The sequence below is a fragment of the Mus musculus genome, chromosome 12 (genome assembly GCF_000001635.26).
Source record: "Mus musculus strain C57BL/6J chromosome 12, GRCm38.p6 C57BL/6J".
Lineage (NCBI taxonomy): Eukaryota > Metazoa > Chordata > Mammalia > Rodentia > Muridae > Mus > Mus musculus.
The window spans coordinates 76,851,737-76,876,390 of record NC_000078.6 but is presented as its reverse complement, the minus strand read 5'-3'; the positions used below and the strand labels follow the sequence as shown (position 1 = coordinate 76,876,390).

The window sequence follows — 24,654 nt, the reverse complement described above, 5'->3', positions numbered from 1 at the left end:
GAATGAATGAGACAATGTAAGTTCTGTTCTTCTGACCTGACAATGTGACCAAGGCAGGGGCTCTGGGACTAGGGAGGGCTCCAGCGAGCCTCCACGAGTCTTGGCACAGCTGCTACCTTCTGCTGTGGGAAAACCAAACCTGGCTCAGGACACTTGCTTCCCAAACTCCTTGCCCTCCAGAGTACAAGGGAGTGGGGGCACACAGCCCAGAAGACACGCTCTCAGTAAACCCCTTAGATTCAGTTCCTGGCCGTCCTTTCCTAGGTCTGGTATTTTCAAGGTTGGGGGCAGGGTCAGTTTTTGTGTTTGTTTTTCTTAAAATACGACCCGTGATGAGCACGAGGTGCCACTTTACAAGCTGCACCTGCACCAGCAGTGTGGGGCACCGCTACGTTGCTCACATGTCTTGTCATCAATCAGAGGTCAATGAGACTGTGAGTCTCACACGGCACTGGTACCCAAGACAGTTACCCACCTAGTCCTGTGGAGAGCTGGCCTGTTCCCAGCCTTTACACCTCCATGGAGGTGTGTAAGGAAGGTAAGAGTGTTTTGATTCACAGTAGTACATGCTTTCCGTGGCGTTTCGTCATAACTGTCAGGCATGATGGTGAGGACTTCTTCTCAAAGGTCAAAGCCAGAGTACATGGGAGGCTGAGGCAGGAGGATCACTGTGAGTTGGAGGCCAGCTTGGTCTATAGAGTGAGTTCAAAGCAGCTACACACAGAGACTTTCCTTATCTGAGTAAATGGGGGTTTTTGTTTGGTTGGTTTTGGTGGGTTTTTTTGTTTGTTTGTTTTTACTGTTGTTTTGTTGGAGACAAGGTTTCTCCATGTAGCCCTGGCTGTATGTAGACCAGGCTGTCCTTCAGCTCACAGACATCTGCCTCCCAAGAGCTGGGATTAAAGGCCTGGACCGACACCACCTTGTCTTTAAAAAAATAAAATAAAATAAAAATAGAGGGGGAAGGTGGAGAGGGAGAGGAAAAGAGGGAGGGAGTAGAAGAGAGGGAGGGAGAGAAAGACGGAATGAAGAAAAAACATCCCAGACCTCCTCTGGAAGTTGAAAGAGTTGCTCTACCCACCAGTTTAGAGCAGAGCTTCTGTGTGGAGGAGTTTCCGGAAGTTGCTGGAGGTCAAGGGAAGGGCAAGGGTTTCTCTGTAACAAGGTTTTCTCCCCGTTTACATCAAATAAAACAGGAGCAAAAGGAATTCCAAATCCAGGACGCGATTCCAAAGTATACCCCAGGCTCCCCAAAGCCAGAACTCACTCTGTGGCCACTATCTGGGGGATGGGTTCGTCAAGGAGCTCCAGGCTGTGCAGGATCCAGTAGCAGAGCCAGGGGCGGCTGGCATCCAGACACTGAGGGGGACCGGGAGAAAACACACCCTTTAGTCAGTCGCTCCAAGGTCCTGTGACAAGGCTACATCTGTCTTAGTTCCTGAAGCCTAGCAAGGGGAGGAGGAGGCAGGCACTCTCGCTCCCTCGGACAACAATCAGCAAAAGAAGGGTGCTTTCATCTGTGACAACAGAACAACAGGGAACAAGTCTTAAACTCTTCTTAAGTCCCTGCTGCAGGAGTCCAAGCAAGGCTGAGCAGAGAACTTACACACAGGGCAGTTAACTGCTGCTGGTTTCCCTCTGCAGACAAGGAAACACATCTTCCTTCTCACAAGGACATTTCCTGAATTCACTCATTTACAGATTCAGCAAATATTTGGTATCTGCTTGTGCCAGACCTTAGACACTGGGGGCATGTCGATGTCAGAAACTGATTGTGAGTCTTGGGGTGCTCAGCACGTGGAATACTGACTGGCATGGCTATCTTAGAGAAAGACGCAGTAGACACATAAGCCTGAGTTACCCAGTGTCTTCCCGGAACGAGGTTAGCAAAGCACCTGTTAGGTGCTCGGAGGACCCGGAGAAAGATGAGTGTGTCTGGAGACAGGGCAAAGGCTTCTGGAGGTGATGCGTGCACAGACCTTGATCCTAATTCAAGTCAAACATGACAGCTGAGCAGCCCGTGCTCCACAGGGCAGGTGGTACCAGTTACAGGTTCTATATGTTTAAAGTACATCAACAAGGTCTGGGGAGACTCATTTTCTCCAGGTTATAAAAGAAGTAAATGCCAGAGTTGGGGTGTCGGCTGTGTTACCCGGGTTACCTATGCTAGGCTTGGAAAACCCCTACACACACACACACACACATCAAACATCGAACTCTGAAATAAAAGTCAATTAAAGGCAGTGCTATCCTTTGTAAAGGGAGGCAGGGAGATGGGAGCCCTCCCTGCTGGTCACAGCCTTTTCTACCCCCACACGGCTCTTAGGCCCTTCCATCATCTCATGGCTCTTAGGATCATGCTTTAAGATTTACTCTGTTTAGTGCCCTCTGGGATTCAAGTCCTGGTCCTCTGGCCAAACTGACTTTGATCTCCAAGTAAAGGGAGTCAGGAGAAAGCAGGCTGTGATCAAATAATGAAGGACAGGCCTAGCCCATCTAGAATGTTCCACTAGCTCTGGGGGTCTAGGGGCTGACAAAACTGGAGAAGATTTTGTTTTGTTTTGTTGGTTTGGTTGTTTTTTTGGTTTTTTTTTTTTTGTTTTGTTTTGTTTTTGTTTTTTTGAGACAGGGTTTCTCTGTGTAGCCCTGGCTATCCTGGAACTCGCTCTGTAGACCAGGCTGGCCTCAACCTCATAGAGATCTGCCCTCCTGTCTCCTCCTCCTGAGCGCTGGGTCTAAAGGCATGTGCCGTCACCTCTTAGCTGGAGAAGCCTTTCTTTAGCCCATAAGTAGAGCATCAGCTCTGAACCAGCAGTCTGGTTCCTGCCAGAGCCATGTGACCCAGCGGGCGCATCTGCAACAGGTGAGACCAACAACAGCCTTCATGTTCAACCAGAAGCACTGCCCAGGGCTTGACCGGAAGTCCCCAGGCCATGTCTTACCTCATAGGCATCTGTCAGTTGTCGAAGGCCTCTTTTCAGATAATGGAAGTGCTTCTCCCTCTGCAAAATGAGCCTGGAAAGAGAAAGAGTCTGTAAGCCCTTCTGCAAGCTCACACGAGCACACGCACGCTCTGACACACACCTGTTAGGACACTGCCCAGAGTCATTACGTGGATTCCTGGTAACTTCAGTATGTACAAAAAGTAACTACACCAAGGGCAAAGAGGCAGACGGCTGAGTTCTCTGGGTGCCTGCACGCTGTTCTGAGAGGAAACACCTTGTGAAGGAGGGGACTGCCCTGCACTGGGCACACAGCACATGATGGTTGGTGCTGACAGTCTACTGGAGATCTTCTCCAGGACCCAGGGACTGCAAGCAATCTGAAGGGCAGCACCGGCCATGCTGTAAACAATCTAACTCAGAACCTTGCTGCTTCCGCCTCCCCCACTCAGTCCTTTCTTCTGAGACCACTTGTCTGAGATCTGTATTTTTGTCCCCTGCCCACCCCTTGGTTGTCCATCTGTTACTCTGGCCCCAAAATTCCACCTCCCACGTGCTGACCCACAGCCCTGGCCAGAGGATGCTTTTTGTATTCCAAGGGCCAGGCACACCCATAGCACTGGGGTCAGCAATACTGGCTTTAAGATGGAATGTGCTGCCCATGGCCACCTGCAAGGGCGAAGAGGGAGGCGGGACTTCTTGCTTAATGTTGAAAGATGGCCTGTGTGGTTATGGAAGAATGAAAAGCGGAAAGAATGTCGAGACGTTCACTGAGCCTGCTGACTACAGGAATAACGGGGGAAAGAAGCACTCTCTTCTAGGTAGTCAATAAACAATTGTTTCCAGAACTCCCACTGCTCCCTGCTCAGAATACGATCACTGATGTGGTCTCTATCTCAGAAGAGCCTTCCAAGGCAAGAAGAGAAATTCTGGCTCAAAAGAAAAGCAATGGCGGTGGTGTACCCACCTGTTGTAGTCCTAGCCCTCCAGAAGGCAGAAGGATCACAAACTCAAGGGCAGCCAACACAAAAAAAGTCACAAGGGTATTAAGAGACAGCGGGGTCTCTGAGCAGGCAGGCAGGACTGTTCTTTAAGTCACTGAGGGGGCTGTAATGTCTTTCTCAAATGAGTGGGTGGTTTTCAAGTCAGATGTTACAAAGCGAGGGAATTCCTTACTCTGCCTCTTCCCATGCACCCAATGGCCTTTTGCCTTCTGCCCTGCTCTGAACACAGCAAAGGTCCTCACAGAAGGCAGCCTTGCTACCGTGTTCTCCAGCTTCCCAGCCTCCAGAGTCATTAACCAAAATACGCTCTAAATAGATACAAACAATAAAAGTCCCTAGTTCACCAGGCAGTGGTGGCGCATGCCTTTAATCCCAGCACTTAGGAGGCAGAGGCAGGCAGATCTCTGAGTTCAAGGACAGCCTGGTCTACAGAGTGAGTTCCAGGACAGCCAGTCAGGTCTACACAGAGAAACCCTGTCTCGAAAAAACCCAAACCAAACCAAACCAAAACCCCACGTCCCTAGTTCAGGCAACAGAAAATGGTCTTAGACGGTGTGAGATGCAGACAGGAACCCAGATCACACATAAGAGATGGGACAGGTGAAGCTGTAGAAGGCAGATCAGAACTATGGGAAGAACTATCCTTAGAAAGAGACAGGAGCAAGACAGGAACCAGGGCAAGTCGTGTCACAGACAATGAGGGAGGAGAGAATCATGACGAAGTATTTAAAAATGGCAGATGATGCAGGAAGACTGAAGACAAAGATGACAAACGACAGAGTGGCCAATGACTTCTGTGAACACTCGGCAGAGCTCAGAGCAAACTACATCGACAGGAAATAGTTGCTAGGTGTGGTAAAGGTGTGTGTATTATAAGCTTAGTGCTGGAGGCAGAAGATCAGGAGTTCAAAGTCATCCTCTGCAATATAACAAGTTCAAGACCAGCCTGAGCTATATAGGACTTGGTCTCAAAAACCAGAAGAAAGAGGAAATGACCAGAGTCAGTTTCACTTTCAGAGGTCTAATGGTCAGGACTCCTGTGTAGGGAGCATCTTGCATGGTCCAGGATGAATGTTCCCTACAGCGACGATCTGCTGGTGGACCCAGACAAGTAAAGGCAAGGTAGAGCCCTGTCCACTTGATGCTCTGACCTGGTAAGTGCAGTGGCTCTGAGCTCACAGGAAGGCAGGGGAGTCAGAAATATCCTCCCTAAGAGGACAGTACTGAGACAAAAGCAGGACGACGAAATGGCCAGGCAAAAACCAAAGAGGCCACCATAGCATGTTTTAGTTAATTTAGTGAAGGTGTTGGAGCCAAAGCACACAAGAGAAGTAGGCAGAGAGAAGTCAGACTGGAGAGGGGCAGAACTCCATTAAGGGATTGTTTAAAGCCTGAAAGAAGGCTGGGTATGGTGGTGCACACATTTGACCCCAGCACTTGGGAGATGGAGGTAGGTAAATCTCTGTGAGTTCCAGGACTACAAAGTATGACCCTATCTTTAAAAAAAAAAAAAAAAAAAAAAAAAAAAAGACACAAAAAATACCCTGAAGCAAAGCTGGGCATAGAAGCCCAGGCCCTAAACCCAGGACTCAGAAAGCAGAGAGGCGAGAGGGCTGCTATTAGTTCAAGGCCAGCCCAGTCTTCATAGTGAGTGCCAGCCCATCCAGAGAGCTTGTCTGAAGAAAACCTAAGGGCAAATGGGAGCCTGAGATACAATAAGGATGACCCTGAAAACATGCTAAGCAAAAGAAGCTACTTACAAAATACCACATGTTCTATGATCCCACTTATAGGAAATGTCCACAGAGGAAAAACCCTTAGAGACGGAAAGTAGATTAATCGGTTGCCTAGAGTTGAGGAATATGAAGGCCCTCAGGGTGATGACTAAGGGTACTCTTCTAAGGAAATGCTCAAAAATAATTAGCCTTGACAAGGTGTACGGCTTGGTGAATATGCTAAAGCCAATGAATGATGGATGAATTATATTCTATTAAATGTTATTTTCTCCTCAAAAGGGACAAAGCTGAGCATGGTGTGTGCCCATAAGCCCAGCATGCAGGAGGCTGGTGCAGAAGACTTCATGTCCAAGGCCAGAGAGTTCCCACTTCCTGGCCTTCTAAAGCACTAGCCGTGCAAGCCTCAGGACCCCAGTCCATCCCTGAAGCCTGGGTAACGGCAGAAGGAGGGGACCAATTCCAGTCATCCTCTGACCTCCACAGGAGCCTACACGTGCATCATACACACGTATACACAACAATAAGCAAGTAAAAAGGATTTTAAAGGGAGTTACTGATGAGGTTAGGACAGCGGGGGACGTGAACCTCCAATAAGGAAGAATTCCACATCCTCAGAGACAGAGATGTTGGGATGCGCAGGTGTGTGAACCTAGCCAAATCTTGGAGTCTGAAGTGGGAAGGAGGAGACAGAAGAAACCATGCGGATGACAGCCTGGGACTTCTCAGGAATGAGGAGCCCAGAGCCCAGGAGATATAGACTGGCTGCTGTGGCGACGGTGGCAGACAACACATGAGATGAATAAAGGGACTGGGAGCCAAAAAGAAGTGTGTGCTACCTTGCCCAGCTTCCTTGCTGGAAGTATCTGGGAAACAGCAGTGAGAAGAGCAGACTAAGCGGGAGTGGGGTTGGGATGGGGGTGGGGAGTGGTAAGCACATTTCTGAAATAGCTTGAACATCCTGGCTCAGTCTGAGCAGGATGGAACCGCAGGCCTATGACAAGCCTGTGACAAGAACGAGCAAGACTGTTAATGAGGGGCAGACCAGCAGTGACTGGAGATGCCCGAGCCAGGTGAGATCCGGACTCTACACTGGGCTTTACCTAAGTAGTCCAGGCTGGCTTTGAACTAAGATCTTCTTGCCTTACCCTCCCAAGTTCTGGGGGTTACACACACACTCCACAAGCCAGTCTTTGGTTGGGGCTTTGGTTTGTTTGTTTGGTTGGTTGGTTTTGTTTTTTTGGAGACAGGGTTTCTCCATGTAGCCCTGGAACTCACTTTGTAGAACAGACTGGCCTGTAACTGGGAGAGATCTCGCCTCTGCCTCTGCCTCTCTGCCTCTGCCTCTGCCTCTCTCTCTGCCTCTCTGCCTCTGCCTCTGCCTCTCTCTCTGCCTCTGCCGAGATTATCAGCAGGTGCCACCACGCATGGCATTTTTACCAAGCTGAGTTAAATAACTAAACAAATCCTTCAAAAGGATCTCGCCTCTGCCTCTGCCTCTCTGCCTCTGCCTCTGCCTCTCTCTCTCTGCCTCTCTGCCTCTGCCTCTGCCTCTGCCTCTCTCTCTGCCTCTCTGCCTCTGCCTCTGCCTCTGCCTCTCTGCCTCTGCCGAGATTATCAGCAGGTGCCACCACGCATGGCATTTTTACCAAGCTGAGTTAAATAACTAAACAAATCCTTCAAAAGCACAGGAACTCGGCCCAGTGGGACAGCTCAGCACTAGGAGCACTTTGGCCTGACCCCTCGAGCTCAGTCCTGGAGCCCACATGGTTCAAGGACACCACTGAGTCCTTCAGCCTGTCCTCCGACCTCCAAGTTCCCGTCCCATGCACAGACACCACCACCACAGACACACACAACATAAACACATGGAAAAGAATGTTTTCAAGTACTGAAACGCTACGAAGTCTTCTCCTTGTCTCTTGGACAATCTTTTGCTATGACAGGGAGCTTTTCAGTCACTAGGAAGTCGGTGAGCTCCAAGGCCAGGGGGAGCTTTTGGCCTCGAAAGGCAACAGATGGGCTTGCTGATGAGAAAGAACTGCCTGAACCCTGGCTGCTCAGGAAACACCTCCTCATCTACCTCAGGCGGTCCTTAGAACCTGAGTCAGCCCGAGGAAAGCCCCTTCCTGAGGAGCCCCCCTCTAACCCTGAGCCTCACCCACAGACAACAGGCCCAAGGGCCCTGGAGAGAGGGGGGCTGTTTTCTAGCTGGGCCTGCGTGAAGAGAAACGTCAGCTTCATGTGCTGGAGGGAAAGGAAGGGTAGAGGATGCGGGGAGAGATGACTTCCAATGACATTTCCCCAAGCCAACTTCTCACTTCTCCCATTCTCATCCATTCAATTATAAGCATATAGACGTACTGTTAAGTTGAAGTGTTCAGTTTATTTTAGCCAATCAGAAATTGCACTAAATTGCACACAAAACAAAACAACAACAACAAAACCCCTGCTATTATGCGCTAACTTGTGCCCCTCCCCACTTCACTATCAATGCTGAAATCTTAACCCACAGTGTGACTGTGTTTCGAAATCAGACCTTTAAGAAAGAATTTAAGGTTAAATGAGATCCCAAGGGTAGAGCCCTACCCAATAATACAGGTGCTTTAGTAAAAGGAAGAATGCCAGGGGTGTAGCTCAGGGTGGCATGTTTGCCCAGCATGCACAAAGGCCCTGAAAGCTGAGGGAGCAGGGGAGACGCTGGGGAGTCTGAGCATAAACAGAAGGCGACGTGAGGACATAGCCGGGCAGATCCTGAGACAGGCCTCAGGAGGAACCAGGCCTGCTAGCATCTTGATCTTGGATTTCCAACCTCTCGAACCTCTTAAGCTCCAGGGTTTCGGAGCCCCCACTGTGCACTTGGTTACCAGGCTGACTCACACCCTGACGCTCCAGTCTCTGTGTAGGAAGTTAACAGCCAAAGCTCCTCCCACCTCTAAGAGCTCAGCCTCAAAGCCAAGAATGGGGACAAGAAAACAGGCCGGATGAAGCAGGAGCTCAGAACACCAGTAGGTGAGGGCACTCAGGTAGCACTCAGAGGGAAACTGTGTGTGTGTGTGTGTGTGTGTGTGTGTGTGTGTGTGTGTGTGTGTGTTGTGTGTCTAGGGACTGGAATTGGAAGGGTTTGAAGTGTGTACCACAGAGTGATACAGCTTCTATTTCTGGGGTGAGCTTCCAGACCTTCCCCAGGTACCTTCCTCTCTCCTTCCAACCTTACCCCACAACCTCACTGAGCTCTGCTCTCTGCAGCCTCAGGACTTTGCACAGGTTGTCCCCTCTGTCTAGGACATTCTAGACACTTGTAAGTTAGCCAGCTCATCATGGGGCATTCTATGGGCCCCATGAGAATACTTGGCTCTTTGGTGACTCTTTAAATACTGGTCCAGAATGAGGGGGCAAAACCCTGAAGGACTTCACAAGAACAAGGCCAGAGTAAAAGCAAGCATGCTTCTCCAAACCTGGGCCACCCGAGTGTCCCGTGGTAGACTGTGACATGGAAGACCCTGAGTGTAGAAAACGCAGCACTGAGAAGTATACCACCCAGAATCTCGGGGTTTATATACAGGAGTGGAGGAAGACACAGGTCAAGTTTCTAGGACTTCAGTGCTGGCTTCAGAACCACACACTGCTACACTTAATCTCCAGAGAGAACCGCAAGTGCGCTCGCTGCTAGCACAGCTTTCTACACTAGGGAGCACGTGGGTCACTTCTGCCCTAGAGAAAACAATGTTAAAGTCTCTGTGTGTGTGTGTGTGTGTGTGTGTGTGTGTGTGTGTGTGTGTGTGTGTGTGTATGCACCATCTATACATTTTAGGTTTCACATTACAGCAAATGAAATGAACTGAAAAAGTATCAGGACTGTGATGGCCAAGTGGTTAGTTACGGTGCTGGACTGGAAAAGTATGCATTCCCAAGGGGCAGACCAAGAATACTGTGGAGAAGGCTGGGGTTGTGGTTCAGCTAGTAGGACTGCTGCCGGCCCTGTGTTTGAGCTCAATGGCTAGAAAAGAGTGAAGAGGACACTGAGGACGTGACGGCTGAGGACACTGAGGACGTGAGGAGGTGTGGCTGAGGAGGTTTGCTGCACACATGAAGGAAAGCACAGCCACAGGCACCTGGAAGGGTCAGCCTGAACACGGCCAGCAGAACAGACTGGGCATGAGACGAGAGAGAGACTGGGAGCGGGAGAAAGGCAGGGAAGAAGAGAGAGATAAAAGAAGACCACGAGGGCAAAGAGAACCAAGAGAAAAACCAAGACAGCGGCTGAGTTATACAGACAGAAAGAGAAGCAGGTGAAAGGGAAGCAGAGTGAAGCTCAGGACATGGAGAGGTCAGGGGTCAGGGGTCAGGGGTCAGAAGCACTGAGAGGAGCCAGGCCTCTGTACGAAGTACTTGGGCCACTGAGAATGACTGGTGGCCAGAGTCGCTTTGATATGTCCACAAGCACCTCATCCATCTATCCCTGGTTTCTTTGAGTCCTAACAGAAAATACTGACTTTTGTAAGAAACCAGGATGCAGTGTGGCATCGGTACACCTGAGATCACAGCCTCTGGGAGGTGGAGGGAGTAAGACCAAGCTCAGGGTCAGGCTCTTACTTATCTCTGGACAACAAAAGAACCTCTTTCAAAAGCGCACCGTCAACACCAAGCCAAGAACAAAACATTCCAACAACAACAATGATAAAAGAAAGCAGGGTGTTGACAAAACGATAAAAATACAAGCTATGAGCGGCTCAGTGGGTAAAGGAATGCACTGCGGGGCATGATGGCCTGAGTTCAAGGGACAGGGTGCGGGGCATGGGTCAAGAGGGTTCTAAATTCATAAATGGAAAAGAAAAGGAACAAGGAGGCCTTCTTGGTACTGACTTTCTCACTCCAGGGCCGATGTATACTCCACAGTCAAAAGGGAGGGGAATCTTTCCTTTTTAAAAAATTTATTATTATTATTATTATTATTATTATTATTATTACATAAGGTCTTCTGTGATCAGGCTAGTTTTGGTCTTGAACTCATGTGTAAGGGAAGCTTTGGATTCCTGGTCCTCCTGCCTTTACTCCCCCACCCCACCCAAGTGCACACACCACCATGCCTCACAGAAAAGTCGTTTCTGGGAGCGGGATGAACTGTAGAATGCAGCAACGTTCCACTTCAGTGCTGAACGTCAGCCACATCTGTTTCCTGGCTTTGGCTCTGGCATGCCGAACAGCGAATGCCTGCCTCATCATCACTGCGGGCATTCCTGGACCTGCACGCAGCCAGGGGTCCGGACAGCGTGTCACATCTGATCAGTACCGTGACCCCAGGAATACAAGCTGTCACCTGGGTGTACTGCCAACATCTGGGAATGCGTGTGGAGAGCCATGAAGTCCGCTCCTGGATCACACTGCCATGGCTCTCAAATGTGATCCTGTTCCTTTGGTTTGTTGTTCTTTGGGGGTTGTTTTATTTTGTTTTGTGGTGTAACTCTAGGCCTCATATCTCTACACAAATATTCTACATTTCACTACACCTCCCGGCCAAGACTTACATTTTGACTACAAAAGGTTAAGATTATAATGATAATTTAGAATTCTGCTACATGTTCAGATTTTCCCCTTGGTGGTGGTTGGGGGAGGGGGCTGTTCTGGGTATGGAAGGCAGTGCCTGGTGAATTCTGGCAAGTACTTTACCACGATGAACCATACCCCAGATTGATCCTCACACCCTAGCTCACTCTGTAGCATTTAGCTTCAGCTTTACACAGATAGCCTGATTTATACACTCATTTGGCTGATCTATTCCGCCAAAATGTGTAATATCTCAATTATCAATTAACATGCTAAGTACCATCCTTTAAGACACTCGTTTTGTGGTCTAGAGAGAAGGCTCAGTAGTTGAAAGCACTGGTTGTGCTTGCAGAGGACCTAAGTCATATTTTCAGCACCTATATGGAGGCTTATGTCCATTGTAATCCCAGTTCCAGGGGATGTGACATCTTTTTCTGGCCCCTGCAGGCACCAGACAGATATATGATTCATATGCTTACATGCAGGCACAACACTCTCATAAAATATCAGCTTGTAAAATATTTTTCAAAGACAGTTGTTTTCATAGGCAAAAATGACAAAATTTAAAACAAGAAATACAAAAGAACCGGGCGTGATGCTGCACGACTTTAGTCCCAGCACTTGGGAGGCAGAGGCAGGCGGATTTCTGAGTTTGAGGCCAGCCTGGTCTACAAAGTGAGTTCCAGGACAGCTGAGGGCTACACAGAGAAACCCTGTCTCGAAAAACAAAAACAAAAACAAACAAACAAAAAAGAAATACAAAAGAGCCGAGCAGTGGTGGCGCATGCTTTAAATCTCAGCACTTGGGAGACAGAGGAGGCAGATCTCTGTGAATATGAGGCCAGCCTGGTCTACAAATCAAGTTAGGAAAGCCAGGGCTACACATAGAAACCCTGTCTTGAAACAAAACAAAACAAAAATACAAAAGAAAAAAAATTTTTTTAAAGAAAACAGAAAAAAAGGAGAGAAAGAAAAAAGAAAAATGGAAGCTATGATTCCTGAGACAAACCCGGAAACCTGATATATTCTGTTTCTAGAAAGTTCCAAGCCTGAGAACTTGCTTTCCACCCACATCTGGCTGAGATCTATGGATTGGGGGTGGAGTCTCTCCCACCGCTCTCCAAACCCTTCCAGACTGCAGCCTCTCAGCCCCCCTCACCACTCGTTAAGGAGGATGGAGTACAAAGGATCAGCTTGGATGAGAAGGAGAAGAGAATGTCAGTGTCACAGGTCACTTGCGTGGGAACACAGAGCCCTAGGCAGAAGACAGTGACTCAGAGCCCGGCCAGGTGAGTCATCTGTGGACAGCAAAGCCCTCTCCACCGTCACGTCCCTCAGCACCGGAGTCCAACCACTTCTGGGAAGTGAAGCTGGAGCAGGTCTGTGTGGAGGAGGTGAGAGTGGCATCGATCCTCTTCGCATCTGTTCCCCTGAGCTGGTGACATAAATGTCATTTGCTAAGCTCCAGCTGCGGCTCATGGCAAAAGGAAAAGTTCCTTGGACCGAGGGCTCAGTTTTGGGTAATGCAGAGATGTAGCCTGGCAGACTAGAGAGAGAGCCTTCTAGCTGACTGACATTTTCCCCTCGCCTCGCCTTCCAGGGAAGGATAAGGCCCTCTGCCTTCTCCCCAGCCCTTCCCTAGAAATGCCGCCTTTTCCAGCTGTTTCTGCACTGGCTAATTAAAGAGGGACCAAAGGTAACAAGAGCAGAGGCATATGTAAAATTTCAGTAAGAAGTACCCAGACCTCTGTCCTGGGTCAGTGTCCTGCAATAGGTGCTTCTCACCGAGAGAGTAGACAGGCCACCATAGCAGTCAGTCGTATTGTCTGATGAACCGGCCTCACAAGACTTTTATGTACTTGACCCAAGGACTGTGCAGAATTCAAAAGACTGCTCATCCTAAGCATGGAAGGGCTACTTCTAGGCTGGTGATGTGTGATAATGTACACGTGAGGCCCCAAGTTCAAACCCCAGCACTGCAAAGCAATTGAGAGAATGGATTTCTACCTCATTGGCCTCTTTATCTGTAGGAATAAATTTTGACAAGGTGTCTACAAAGAAAAAGTCCCCAGAGTCTTAATTAAAAACTGTCTTAAGAAGTCAGTAGACAGTCAGGCGAAGTGGTGCATGCCTTTGATTCCAGCACCAGGGAGGCTGAGTTTGAGGCCAGCCTGGTCTACACAGTGGGTTCCAGGACAGCCAGAGCTACACTGGGAAACCCTGTCTTAAAGAGAAGGGGAGGGGTGGGGTGGAGAGGAGGAAGAGGAGGAAGGGGAGAATGGCAGACATGCTAAGCAAGAGGAGGCTGCACTTCGGGCCACATAGCATCTTAACCAGATGGTTCACATGCTGGCTCCCTGTATTTAATTTAGATAGTGTCAAAAGAAATAACTATGGGCCTGAGAGATGGCTCTGCAGTTTAGAGCACTTGCTGTTCTTCCAGAGGACATGAGTTTGGTTTCCAGCACCCACATCAGGTGGCTCACAATCACCTGATCTCCAGTTCCACTGATAAAGAGCTGCTTGGGGAAACGGTCCCCTAGTTGTTTAAGTAGAGGCAAGAAGGAAAGGCAAAAGGCTCCCTCAGACCCGCAAGCTCCAACACACAGCTTACCTTGGTACAAGGTGGTTAAACTTGTAAGAACTGAAGACCTCCTGGATCTTCTCTTCTACTTTGGCCTGATGGGGCAGCAGGACATGGAAGAGAGAAGACATAAAGATGAGATGCTATCGGCTTTTTCTTCCTAGCGCCACCTATGTCTAGTGCCTGAAGTTTCTCAGCACAGTTCTGTGCTGCACAGAGATTCAGAGGCTCTACAGCATGGCTTAATGACAAACAAGACATAGTCATTGGAGAGGTACTTTAGGGGCAGGGACCCCAAAAACAACAATCCCAGGAATGTCATTGGTTTTCTAGCTGGAATGCCGGAAAGGAAAGGGGAAGGGGGCTCTGGTTTCTAATTTCCTAAATGAGCACCTTGCCTGGAGGCTTAACTGAGGGCTTCTATTGCTGTGATGGAATGCTATGACCAAAGCAACTTGGGTTTATTTCACCTACAACGCTCAAGTCACCACTCTAATTACTGAGGGAAGTCCGGGCAGGAATTCTCCACAGGAACCTAGTAGAGGCAGGAACTGAAGCAGAGGCCATGGAGGAATGTTGCTTATTGCCTTGCTCCCGGTGGCTTGCTCAGCCTTTATTACACAACTCAGAACCACATGACCAGGAATGGCACCACGCCCACTCCCACCCTGCTTCAAAGTGGGATGGCTTACCTTGGTACAATCATCAATCATTAATCAAGAAAGTCCCCGAATTAGGAATACAGAGGCAGATAGTTCTCTGAGTTTGAGGCCAGTCTGGTCTACAAAGTGATTTCTAGAGACCCCGAGATACAAAGAAAAACCCTGTCTTGAAACAGAGAGACAGACAGACAGACAAACACAGAGACATAGAGAGACCTACAGACCTGCTACTGGCAATCTGAATGGAGGTACATTCTCAGTTGGGGTTCCTCTTCCCAGCTAATTTTAGCTTAGATCAAGTTGACAAACAACTAGCCAACACAGATAGAGAGAAAACTCCAGTCCAGGCACTAATCCTTTCTGGAAAACATAACTGACTCTCTAGACTTCCATGGTGGGAGTGGGATTTACTTACTCCCCAATTTCAGCCCATTCCTAATTGACTTCTAGGTCCTCTTCAGAGGTGGGAATGTCGTAATAGTCTTGATCATGGCTCTGGAGGCCTATGAAAGGAAGCTATTTCCTCCTGGTCAAAGAATGGAATCTACCTCTGGCCTTGGGTTAAGTAAGATGTAACATCCCAGAGCGTTAAGCATTACCCAAAACTAAGAGTTAATCCAGGTGGGCCTGTCAATCACTTGATGGAGACCATCCCTCAATCAGGCTGATTCACCTTCAGCCACGCTAAAAATATGGGAGGAATAGTTGTCCCTTTAAGAATAATTTAAGGATTCCCTTCCCAAAATCCTTACTCTCAGTATAGTTTCTTATGGAACTATACCATGGGCTCTGCTTAGTCTTCTGTCTTTCCAAATTATTCCAAAAAGCACTGAAAAAAAAAAAAGTTTATTCTTTCTTTTGGATATTTACCAAAGCCTAGACATACTTTGCCTAGACAGTTTGGGCCTTCACATTCTTCTGTTGAAGGCCCCTGCCTTCCACCATGAGGCTGCTTTTGAAAACCTAACTCAAGGGCTGGTGAGATGGCTCAGTGGGTAAGAGCACCTGACTGCTCTTCCGAAGGTCCAGAGTTCAAATCCCAGCAACCACATGGTGGCTCACAACCATCCGTAACGAGATCTGACTCCCTCTTCTGGTGTGTCTGAAGACAGCTACAGTGTACTTACATATAATAAATAAATAAATCTTTGAAAAAAAAAAAAAAAAAAAAAAAAAAAAGAAAACCTAACTCAAAAAGCATGGCTTTCTCTTTCTTCTTCCCCCCCCCCCACCCCATTTTCCTCCTCTGGGCAGTTGCTAAGATTTACAGTTGCTAAGATTTGCATTCGCCTGCCCTGGGCTACTTCTTTGAAACTCTAATAAAGTTGTCCTCAGGGCTTTTTTTTTCCCCCTGAAGCCATTCTTAAATTCTTTTATTAATAAAACTAAGAACTCTAAGAGGCATTTCAATTCCTAGTAACAGGTCACACCCTGAATGGAGCTCCCCAAAAATTCCAGTAAGATTAAGATGAGAAGAGAGAGAGAAAGATGAGGAGAGATTACCCTGTTTCTACAAACATGTTGGTGCCACATACGCTTCTCCAGCAACTTAGTCCATGTTCTCCGGATGGTGACAGTAGCTGCCCCTTTCCACCGGGTCCTGACTGCCCCTCCCTAAGTTCTAAAGAAGCCACACCCGAATGATGGAGTTGTGAGCTGCTGATATTTCTTGTGGTTTACAGAACAGAGCAATTGGAGACCTTCAGGTTGCTGCAAATGTGTCTTGCCCCTTCTGATTTGTTAAATCTGTGTATCAAATGCACAAGGCATGCACACCGCTGTGAAGTCTAAGTTGCAGAAAGATAGAAAGTTCATCTAAAGAATTACAGGAACTAGCCTTGGGAGATTGAGGTGGATTGTACTGTACTCGCCAAGATAAAAGAACAGAGAGTCGGGCTGTGGGTGATGAAGAGGAGGAAGGCCATACCCAGCCCTTGACCTTGGTCACTGCCCCCTGTACCTCTTCTGTCCCTCTAGGAGCCTATTTGCAGTCCTGAGTTCTCTGAGATGGCCTTTTTTTAAGGGACAAATGTTCAGGGTGCTTGAATGAACTCATTTCCTTCCTGTCAACGCTTGGCTAAATATTGGCCTTTGAGTAGTGAGAAACCGCCTTGGATCTAACAACAAAACTGATGGCAGTTTGGATGCTCATCTCCCCAGTACCAGTCACCAGAGGATAAGGGAAGGTAGATACTGAGGGACGAGGAGGAGGACAGACTCCCTGGTAGACAGGAGGGACAGGAGAGAGTCCATGATTAGGTAATAAAGATGGTGAACTTCCAAGATGGCGTCTTCCTCATTCTCTAGACCTGAGATAAAAGCTTGGCAGTGTGAAACAAAGGCCTTGTGGGCTTTTTCTCCTGCCAATATGTTGCTTGCTAACAGCTGACTCAATGAGTCCGAGGCCAGATCAGGACAAGTTTACACAAGTTGCAGGCCAATCAGCCATCCTATCTTTCTTCAAACTAATCAGCCCTGGAGTATAAGAAGATGACCTTTCAAAGACTTAGGAGTTCCCAGCCCTCAAGAAGAACCTGTTTGCTTTGTGGAAAGTCTCTGTCTACCTGCTGAATGTGTGTGTTTCCTCACCCATAATAAAAGCCTTTCTTCAATGGCTGATTCTGTCTGCTCCTATTTACTGTATTTGTAATTTCTTTACTGGCAACAATCCTTTGTTGTTAAAGGAAAAGGTAATATAAGTTTATGGTCTCAACCATTTCTCCCCAGGTAACTTCATTGTTGGGAGCTATTAAGACAACTCTATTGTCTTGATCTCCGAATTGGGCCTCTCCCCCACCCCCAGAAGAAAAGGGGGTCAAAAGCAGGCCACCAACGCACGGTTCCAAGAACAACCACAGAATGTTCCAGCCCTAAGTCAGCGCCAGATGTCCTGACCTCAAGATGTACCCTGATACCACCAAGTTCCTGCTTCCCAGCGTAGTTGCCAAAAGAAAAATTTCTGCTGCACCATCCCTCCTGCTGAGAAGTACTTCCTCTTTTGCTTGTGCATTTAAGCCTTGAGCCTTGCTGAATAAAGTGAGACCTTGATGCTACTCAGACTGTTTACATGTCATTTCTTGCACTTGGTTTCCGTCTCTCCCTCCCCCCATTTGGTTCTTAGGAGAAGGTCCCCTTGAGACCCTCGAATAACTGGACCTGCTGGACAGGTCACTTCATGTATATGATGTTAACAAGTTTATTTTCTTTTGTTATAAGGATCTCAGAAAAAAATTAAAGGACAGAAAAAAATTATTCTCCCTCTCAAACATTTTTTTAACAAGGGGAATGGTGTATGTCTGCATGTATGTCTGTATACAACTTGTACACATAGTGCCTATGAAAGACAGAAGAGAGTATCAGATCCCCTAGAAATGGAGTTATAGACAGTTATGAGCCATCATTGGATGCTAGGAATCGAACTCAGGACCTCTGGAAGAGCAGGCAGTGCTCTTAACCATGGAGCCATCTCTCCACTCCCTTTGTTTTGCTTTGTCCTCCCCTACTCTTGAAATACATACTTTCTCTTACTTCTGTGCAGGGCATCAAACCCAGGGTCTTGCACATGCAGGCAGCACTCACCACCTAGCTATACTCCCAGCACTGAAAGATTTATTCTTCCTGTTCTGTAAAACTCTCAATCAAATACACAATCAGTTCCTATGAAAGACAATGTTATCGTCAGGTTAAAGTTTAAATAAAACTATGAAAATCATCTAGGAAATTTATAAGGACATCAACTGCTAAGATACTGAGGAATTAGAAAATCTACTTCTTTGTCTGATACACAAGTCCAGTCTCACAAAATGAAGATATTCAGAAAATCAGGTCACCGAAGAAGCCACCGACCTCTCTTTCTGCCTGCCTGCCTGCCTGCCTGCCTTCCTCCTTCCTTCCCTCCCTCCCTCCCTCCCTCCGTCCCTCCCTCCCTCCCTCCCTCCCTCCCTCCCTCCCTCCCTCCCTCCCTCCCTCCCTCCCTTCCTCCCTCTCTTCCTTCCTTCCTCCCTCTCTCTTTCTCACTCATTTATTGGGTTTCATGATTTAGATTTTGTTTTAAAGTGTGTGAGAAGTCAGGTGTGGTAGTGCACGCCTTTAATCTCAGCACTCGGGAGGCAGAGGCGGATTTCTGAGTTCGAGGCCAGCCTGGTCTACAAAGTGAGTTCCATAACAGCCAGGGCTACACAGAGAAACCCTGTCTCATAAAATTAAAAAAAAAAAAAAAAAAAAAAAAAAAGTGTGTGAGACATGTCCAAAGCCTCCTCACATTACTCAGGAGAGCAGTGATGTGAAGCATCTAACATGGCAGTCTCCTAAAACGTCTTTACATTTGGTTTTAGGGCATGTTTTGGTATTTGTATTTGAACATGAGTTTGAGGGATGGTGTGGTTAAGATTTTTAATACTGTAAGTAAGAGACCAACATGAACATCAAACGCAACTTAGGAAAAGCAGAGCATTGTCCTAGATCCCTTACAATTCTTTCTCCATCCAAATACTAACCTCGGACTAATGCAAAGCGAAGAAGAAACGGAACACAGACGGTGTTCCTGCTGTGCTGCCGCTGGCTGTACACCAACCGAGCTGGGGACATTTACATGCAGTATGTCAGCAAGAACATTAAATCAAGATCTGCCTGTGACATACTGCTCCAAGATGAAGACTCCTCAGGGAAGCAAACCCACGTGTGAGAAGTGCACAGCAAGCACAAGCCTACTCAAATCCATACAACCTTCAGATGCCACCAGAGACATCCATCATCTCCCTAACTCTGCCCCTTCGATGTCTCGGGAGAAAACAGTCTAATCAAGAACTGCTTCCGCTCCCACTTGGGCAACTGGAACAGTCAAACACCAAACAAAAGAATGGAGGGTTATTCTACACTAAAACACCTTGACAGAAACATGGGAAAATGCCACGATGCTCAGGGGAAGATAGTAAAAACACTCCCAACATCCTGCCATTTATATCTCTGGATTTCCTAATCTCACCTTTTCATTTCAGTGCTGTCAGCTGCAGGCTGATACTGATCGTTCCAGTTATAAATTCTCGTGAATACCTGCCATGCATGGGTCAGCTCTTTATAAAACTGAGCAGCCGGGCGTGGTGGCACATGACTTTAATCCCAGCACTCGGGAGGCAGAGGCAGGCGGATTTCTGAGTTCGAGGGCAGCCTGGTCTACAGAGTTGAGTTCCAGGACAGCCAAGGCTACACAGAAAAACCAAAAAAAACAAAACAAAACAAAACAAAAAACAAAAAAACCCCCAAACCTGAGCAAATCATTCATCGCCTCTTAAGTAGTTATGTGTTTTTGACAGGAACAGTGCACATGCCCATAATCTCAGCACCAGGGAGGCAAAGGTAGGGAGCAGGAGAATAGTGAGTTCAATGCCAGCCTGGCCTACACAGCAAGGCCCTGTCTCAAAACAAAACAAAACGAAACAAAACAAAACAAAACAAAACAAAGGCTTTGTTAATCAAAATGCATAATTTTAAATATAATTGAAAAATGAATACAAACAAAAATCCAAATATAATTTTTGATATTTGTTTCAGATATGGAGGTAGCTAAGCCTGAGTTTGGTGTGGTATATAATATTTTAATAAGAGATGGCTCGGTGGTTAAAAGTGCTTACTGTTCTTGCAGAGGACCCAGGCTCAGTTCCCAGCACCCACATGGTGGCTCACAACCATCTATTAGTACAGTTCCAGAAGATCTAATACCTCTTCTGACCTTGGCAGACTCCTACATATAAGTGGTGCAATATCCACACTCAGGCTTGTGCACACACGCAAACACACACATAAAATTACAGAAATAATTTTTTAAAAATCTTAATACATGTAAATTCAAAATAGATTAATGATATACATTAAATACATTCATTAGATTGTAACTATGAGTTTCTTTTCCATGATACTCTTTTTATGTATAATTAGTAAATATGAGAATTTTATTAAGGATGCCTTACATTAAAAATATGTGAATATGTTTTGTCAAAGACCTTTATATTTAATTTCCTTCTCATGACAGGAGACTAGAAAGTGCCAATCCCAACAAGGAGTAACATTCAACATCCAGGTACACTTTTTCTTTTTCTTTTCTTTTTTGTTTTGTTTGTTTGTTTGTTTGTTTGTTTTTGTTGTTGTTGTTTTTGAGACAGGGTCTCCTGTGTCCAGGTTGGTCTCACACTCCCTAAAGTATCTGTTGGTGACCTTGAACTTCTGACCTTCCTGCTTGCCTCTCCCATATGATGGGATCACAGGCATGTTTAGCCATCAACAGTTTATAAGGGACTGACCCCAAGGTTTGCTAGGGAAAATGCTACATCCCTGGCCCCATGACAAACTTTTGTTACTCTATATAATAGGCAAAAGGACTGTTATTAGATCTTACCAAAAAGAGAGGTAACTAATACCTTTATTAAAATATTTTGTTAAATGTTCAGAGAAAATTCTAAACTTTTTTTTTTTTTTTTTTAAAGATTTATTTATTTATTATATGTAAGTACACTGTAGCTGTCTTCAGACACTCCAGAAGAGGGCGTCAGATCTTGTTACAGATGGTTGTGAGCCACCATGTGGTTGCTGGGATTTGAACTTTGGACCTTCTGAAGAACAGTCGGGTGCTCTTACCCACTGAGCCATCTCACCAGCCCCAGTTCTAAACTTTTTGCTGAGAAAACTTTAAACATAAATTTAAGAGACAATAAAGGAAGATTAAGGGTGGCTCTCTATCAGCAGTTCTCAGCCTCTGGGTTGAGACCCCTCTGGGGGTCAAAGGACATCCTCATAGGGGTCACACATCAGATATCCTGCATATCAGATATTTACATTATGACTCATTACAGTAGCAAAATTACACTTATGAAATAGCAGTGAAATAATTTATGGTTGGAAGTCACCACAACATTAGGAACCGTATAAAAGGGTTGCAGCATTAAAAACATTCTTCATGGTTTTTCAGATACAACTATATACGCATATGTATGTTTCTAATTATAATCATCATTATTTTAGTATGGACAGTTGGCTATGGCCAAGCACTGTGCATTCCAAGTTCTAACAGCCAAAAGGATTGAACACGAACCATACAAGTCCTGATCACTTATTTAAGTGAAAATAACTTCAATTCTTTTGTAAACTGCTACATTTTCTTTGATTTTGTTTTATAGAGTCTTTGTGATATTTTTTAGCTGCTGTCTGTTGGTACTCTGCTACAAAAAGGTAAGCAATCTTTTTCTATCAGGAATCAGTGTATTTAATAGGCACCAGGAGGCCATACTTAGAGCTGAGCCATCAAATAAGAGAGATAAGGGGCTGGAGACACAGCTCTGCAGTTAGTAGCATTTGCTGCTCCTCTAGAGAACCCAAGTAGGTTTCCCAGCAACCGCATTTGGTGGCTCATGACTGCCTGTAACTCTAGCACCTGGATACCCCATGCCCTTTTCTGGCCTATTTGGGCCCCTGAATGCATGTGCACACACACACACACACACACACACACACACACACACACACACACACACGCACGCCACAATAGATCCTTAGCTGAGTGTGGTGGCACGTCCTTTAATACCAACAGTTGGGAGGTAGAGGAAGGCAGACCTCTATGAGTTCGAGGTTAGCCTGGTCTACAGCGTAAGCTCCAGGACAACCAGGGTTAGTGAGACCTGTCTCATTTACCCCCAATTATAATAAATCAGTTGATCCTGACTGAAGAGGGACCCAACATTCACAAAAATTCAGGAGACTCCAGGAAAACTCGGCCTAAGAGCCCTTCCTTCCAAACAGTTGCTTATGCTTGACCCAAACAGAGGCCTTTGACACTGTCTCCCTACCTGCCTGCCATACTTCCCCCCACCCCCAGCCCCAGCATAGATCAGATCAAAGGGCAAAAGCCTCATCACACCAAGGAGGGAGAATTAAAGGCAAACCACAAGACTTCAGCAGCAATGTCTTCAGAGAAAAACTGTTCCAAGGCAAGAGGCGTACTGTCAGTCAAAATGGAGTCCCCAGTGCCTGCCCTTCTGAGAGCCACTAAGGCCAGAGGTTGCAGAGAAGGGTTCTTATGAATGTGACCTGACACATTAGTGGGTCTTCTAACTGGCTGCTGCATCCTGCTGTAGATCTTTCTTTCAGGCACATGCAAAGTCATATTTCAAGAATGTGTAACACCAAGCCACCAACAGATAACAGAGCACCCCAAATCCTCAAGATTGAAGAATGAACAAGGAGAAGGGGGGATTGCCCTGAAACAGGAACCCTGAGACAATGGACTCTAAAGAATTAGTTTCTGTGGGAATCCCTTGCTGGGAGAGAACAGGCTGCCTGGGGCCAGAGTGGGAGGAGGAAGTACAGGAGGAGGGGGAGGGGGAGAGGAAGGGTAAGGAATAAGAGCAGGAGGGGGAGGAGGGGGAGGGGGAGGGAGGGGGAGGGGTGGAGGAAGAGGAGGAGGAGGAGGAGGAGGAGGAGGAGGAGGAGGAGGAGGAGGCCTTGCCCCTGAAGAGAGACTGGTTGGTTCAGCCACCTTAACTCTCCTTTCATCTTTTCCACAAAGCTGCATCAAAGGCAGAAAGAATTTAAAGAACTTTTCTCGCCCCAGTTCTGGCCAAATTGTAAATAAATCCATTTCCCTTTACTAATTTGTTTCCTTGTTTCTCTGCAATACAGGGAAACTGAGGCAACACATGTGTAGACCTGAGTGCCATAGTACTATCTCCCCACACCTTGCCTCCTGTCTGCCCAAACTGCTCTTCCTCTGTTTACCTCAGGCTCTAACCACCCCACTGGGCTACTCCAGTATGTTCACACATGTGAATAAACTTCTATTTGTGGCTGGCAGTGGTGGCACTAGGGAGGCTGGGCATTTGACTCCAGCTTCAGCTACATAACAAGTTCAAGACCAGCCTTGGCTACATAGTAAGACCCTATTTAAAGACAACAAAATGGGGCTGGAGAGATGCCTCAGTGGTTAAGAGAACCCAGGTTAAGTTCCCAACATCCGCACGGCAGTTCACAACTGTCTATAACTCCAGCTCAAGGAAACCTGACTCCCTCACCCCGATGTGCATAACACAAAATTAAAACAACAGCAAAACCAAATAAATAAACTTTTACTTTTCCCTTGTTAGTCTATCATCTGGTTGTCTCTTGGGTCCAAGTTAGAGAGACTCAAGCAATAAAAATGGCTGTTCTTTTCTTTCACCCCAGTGAGAAAGGACAGTGCAAAGCTGTGTCCATTTTCCTCCATTCTGTGATGTTCCCTGGAATCACTGCTTCAGTAAACTTAACTGTGAGTAGATATACGCTGAGTCATCAAAGTCCCCAAACTGAATCCCCAAACTTAAGCATGGCCTTGGGGACCTCCGACCCCCCCACTGCAATGAGAAATGTACTTTGTGGGACAGGATGAGGGAAGAATACATGACAGTCAAATTCCTTTTAAAGTCTTTTTTTTTTTTTTTTTTGTTTTTTGTTTTTCCAGACAGGGTTTCTCTGTGTAGCCCTGGCTGTCCTAGAACTCACTTTGTAGACCAGGCTGGCCTCGAACTCAGAGATCCACCTGCCTCTGCCTCCCGAGTGCTGGGATTAAATTAAATTCTTATTAAGATGTATTGGGCGGCAGAGAAAGGATCAATACAAGTTCAATGCTAGCCTGTCTACACAGGAAGCTCCAGGCAAACTAAGGGCTACGTGGTGAAACTCTGTCTCAAAAATAAACAAACAAATTACTACAGCCTTCAGTTTAGGGGCTGGAGAGACTGTTCAATGGTTAAGAGCACTTGTTCTTGTAGAGGTCCCAGGTTTGCATCCCAGCACCTACGTGGTGGCTCACAACTGTCCATAACTAAGGTTCCAGAGAATCCAATGCCCTTTGATAACTTCGGAAGTCACCAGACAGGTGCACTACAGACATACATGTGAACAAAACACTCATACACATAAAAATAAATCAATCCAAATTTTAAAAAATAATTTAATTTGCTGGGAAGTGGTGACACATGCCTTTAATCCCAGCACTCAGGAGGCAGAGACAGGTGGATCTCTGTGAGTTCGAAGCCAGTCTGATCTACAGAGCAAGTTCCAGGACACCCAGAGCTACATAGAGAAGCCCTTATATTAAAAAAAAAAAAGATAATAATAATAATAGTAATAGTAATAAAAAATAATTTAATCTTCAATTTG

General features: G+C 46.6%; 1 protein-coding gene and 1 long non-coding RNA gene across 3 annotated transcripts in view; one reads left to right on the top strand and one right to left on the bottom strand.

The window, feature by feature from the left end:
- Fntb (farnesyltransferase, CAAX box, beta) overlaps positions 1–24,654 on the bottom strand; it is an 84,013-nt gene that overhangs the window by 45,022 nt on the left and 14,337 nt on the right. For both annotated transcript variants that reach the window (XR_001780410.2, NM_145927.2), the window contains exons 2-4: positions 13,841–13,905; positions 2,943–3,015; positions 1,268–1,359 (exon numbers count right to left, since the gene is read on the bottom strand). Coding sequence is in view for 1 of the 2 variants with exons in the window: in NM_145927.2 (NP_666039.1) it covers positions 1,268–1,359; positions 2,943–3,015; positions 13,841–13,905 (230 nt within the window). In the remaining variant the exon portion in view is untranslated. The remainder of the gene's footprint in view (positions 1–1,267; positions 1,360–2,942; positions 3,016–13,840; positions 13,906–24,654) is intronic.
- Positions 8,579–17,239, top strand: Gm46357. Its single transcript, XR_003950199.1, has 3 exons — positions 8,579–8,691; positions 12,264–12,515; positions 17,200–17,239. It is a non-coding gene; the product is annotated as a predicted gene, 46357 (long non-coding RNA).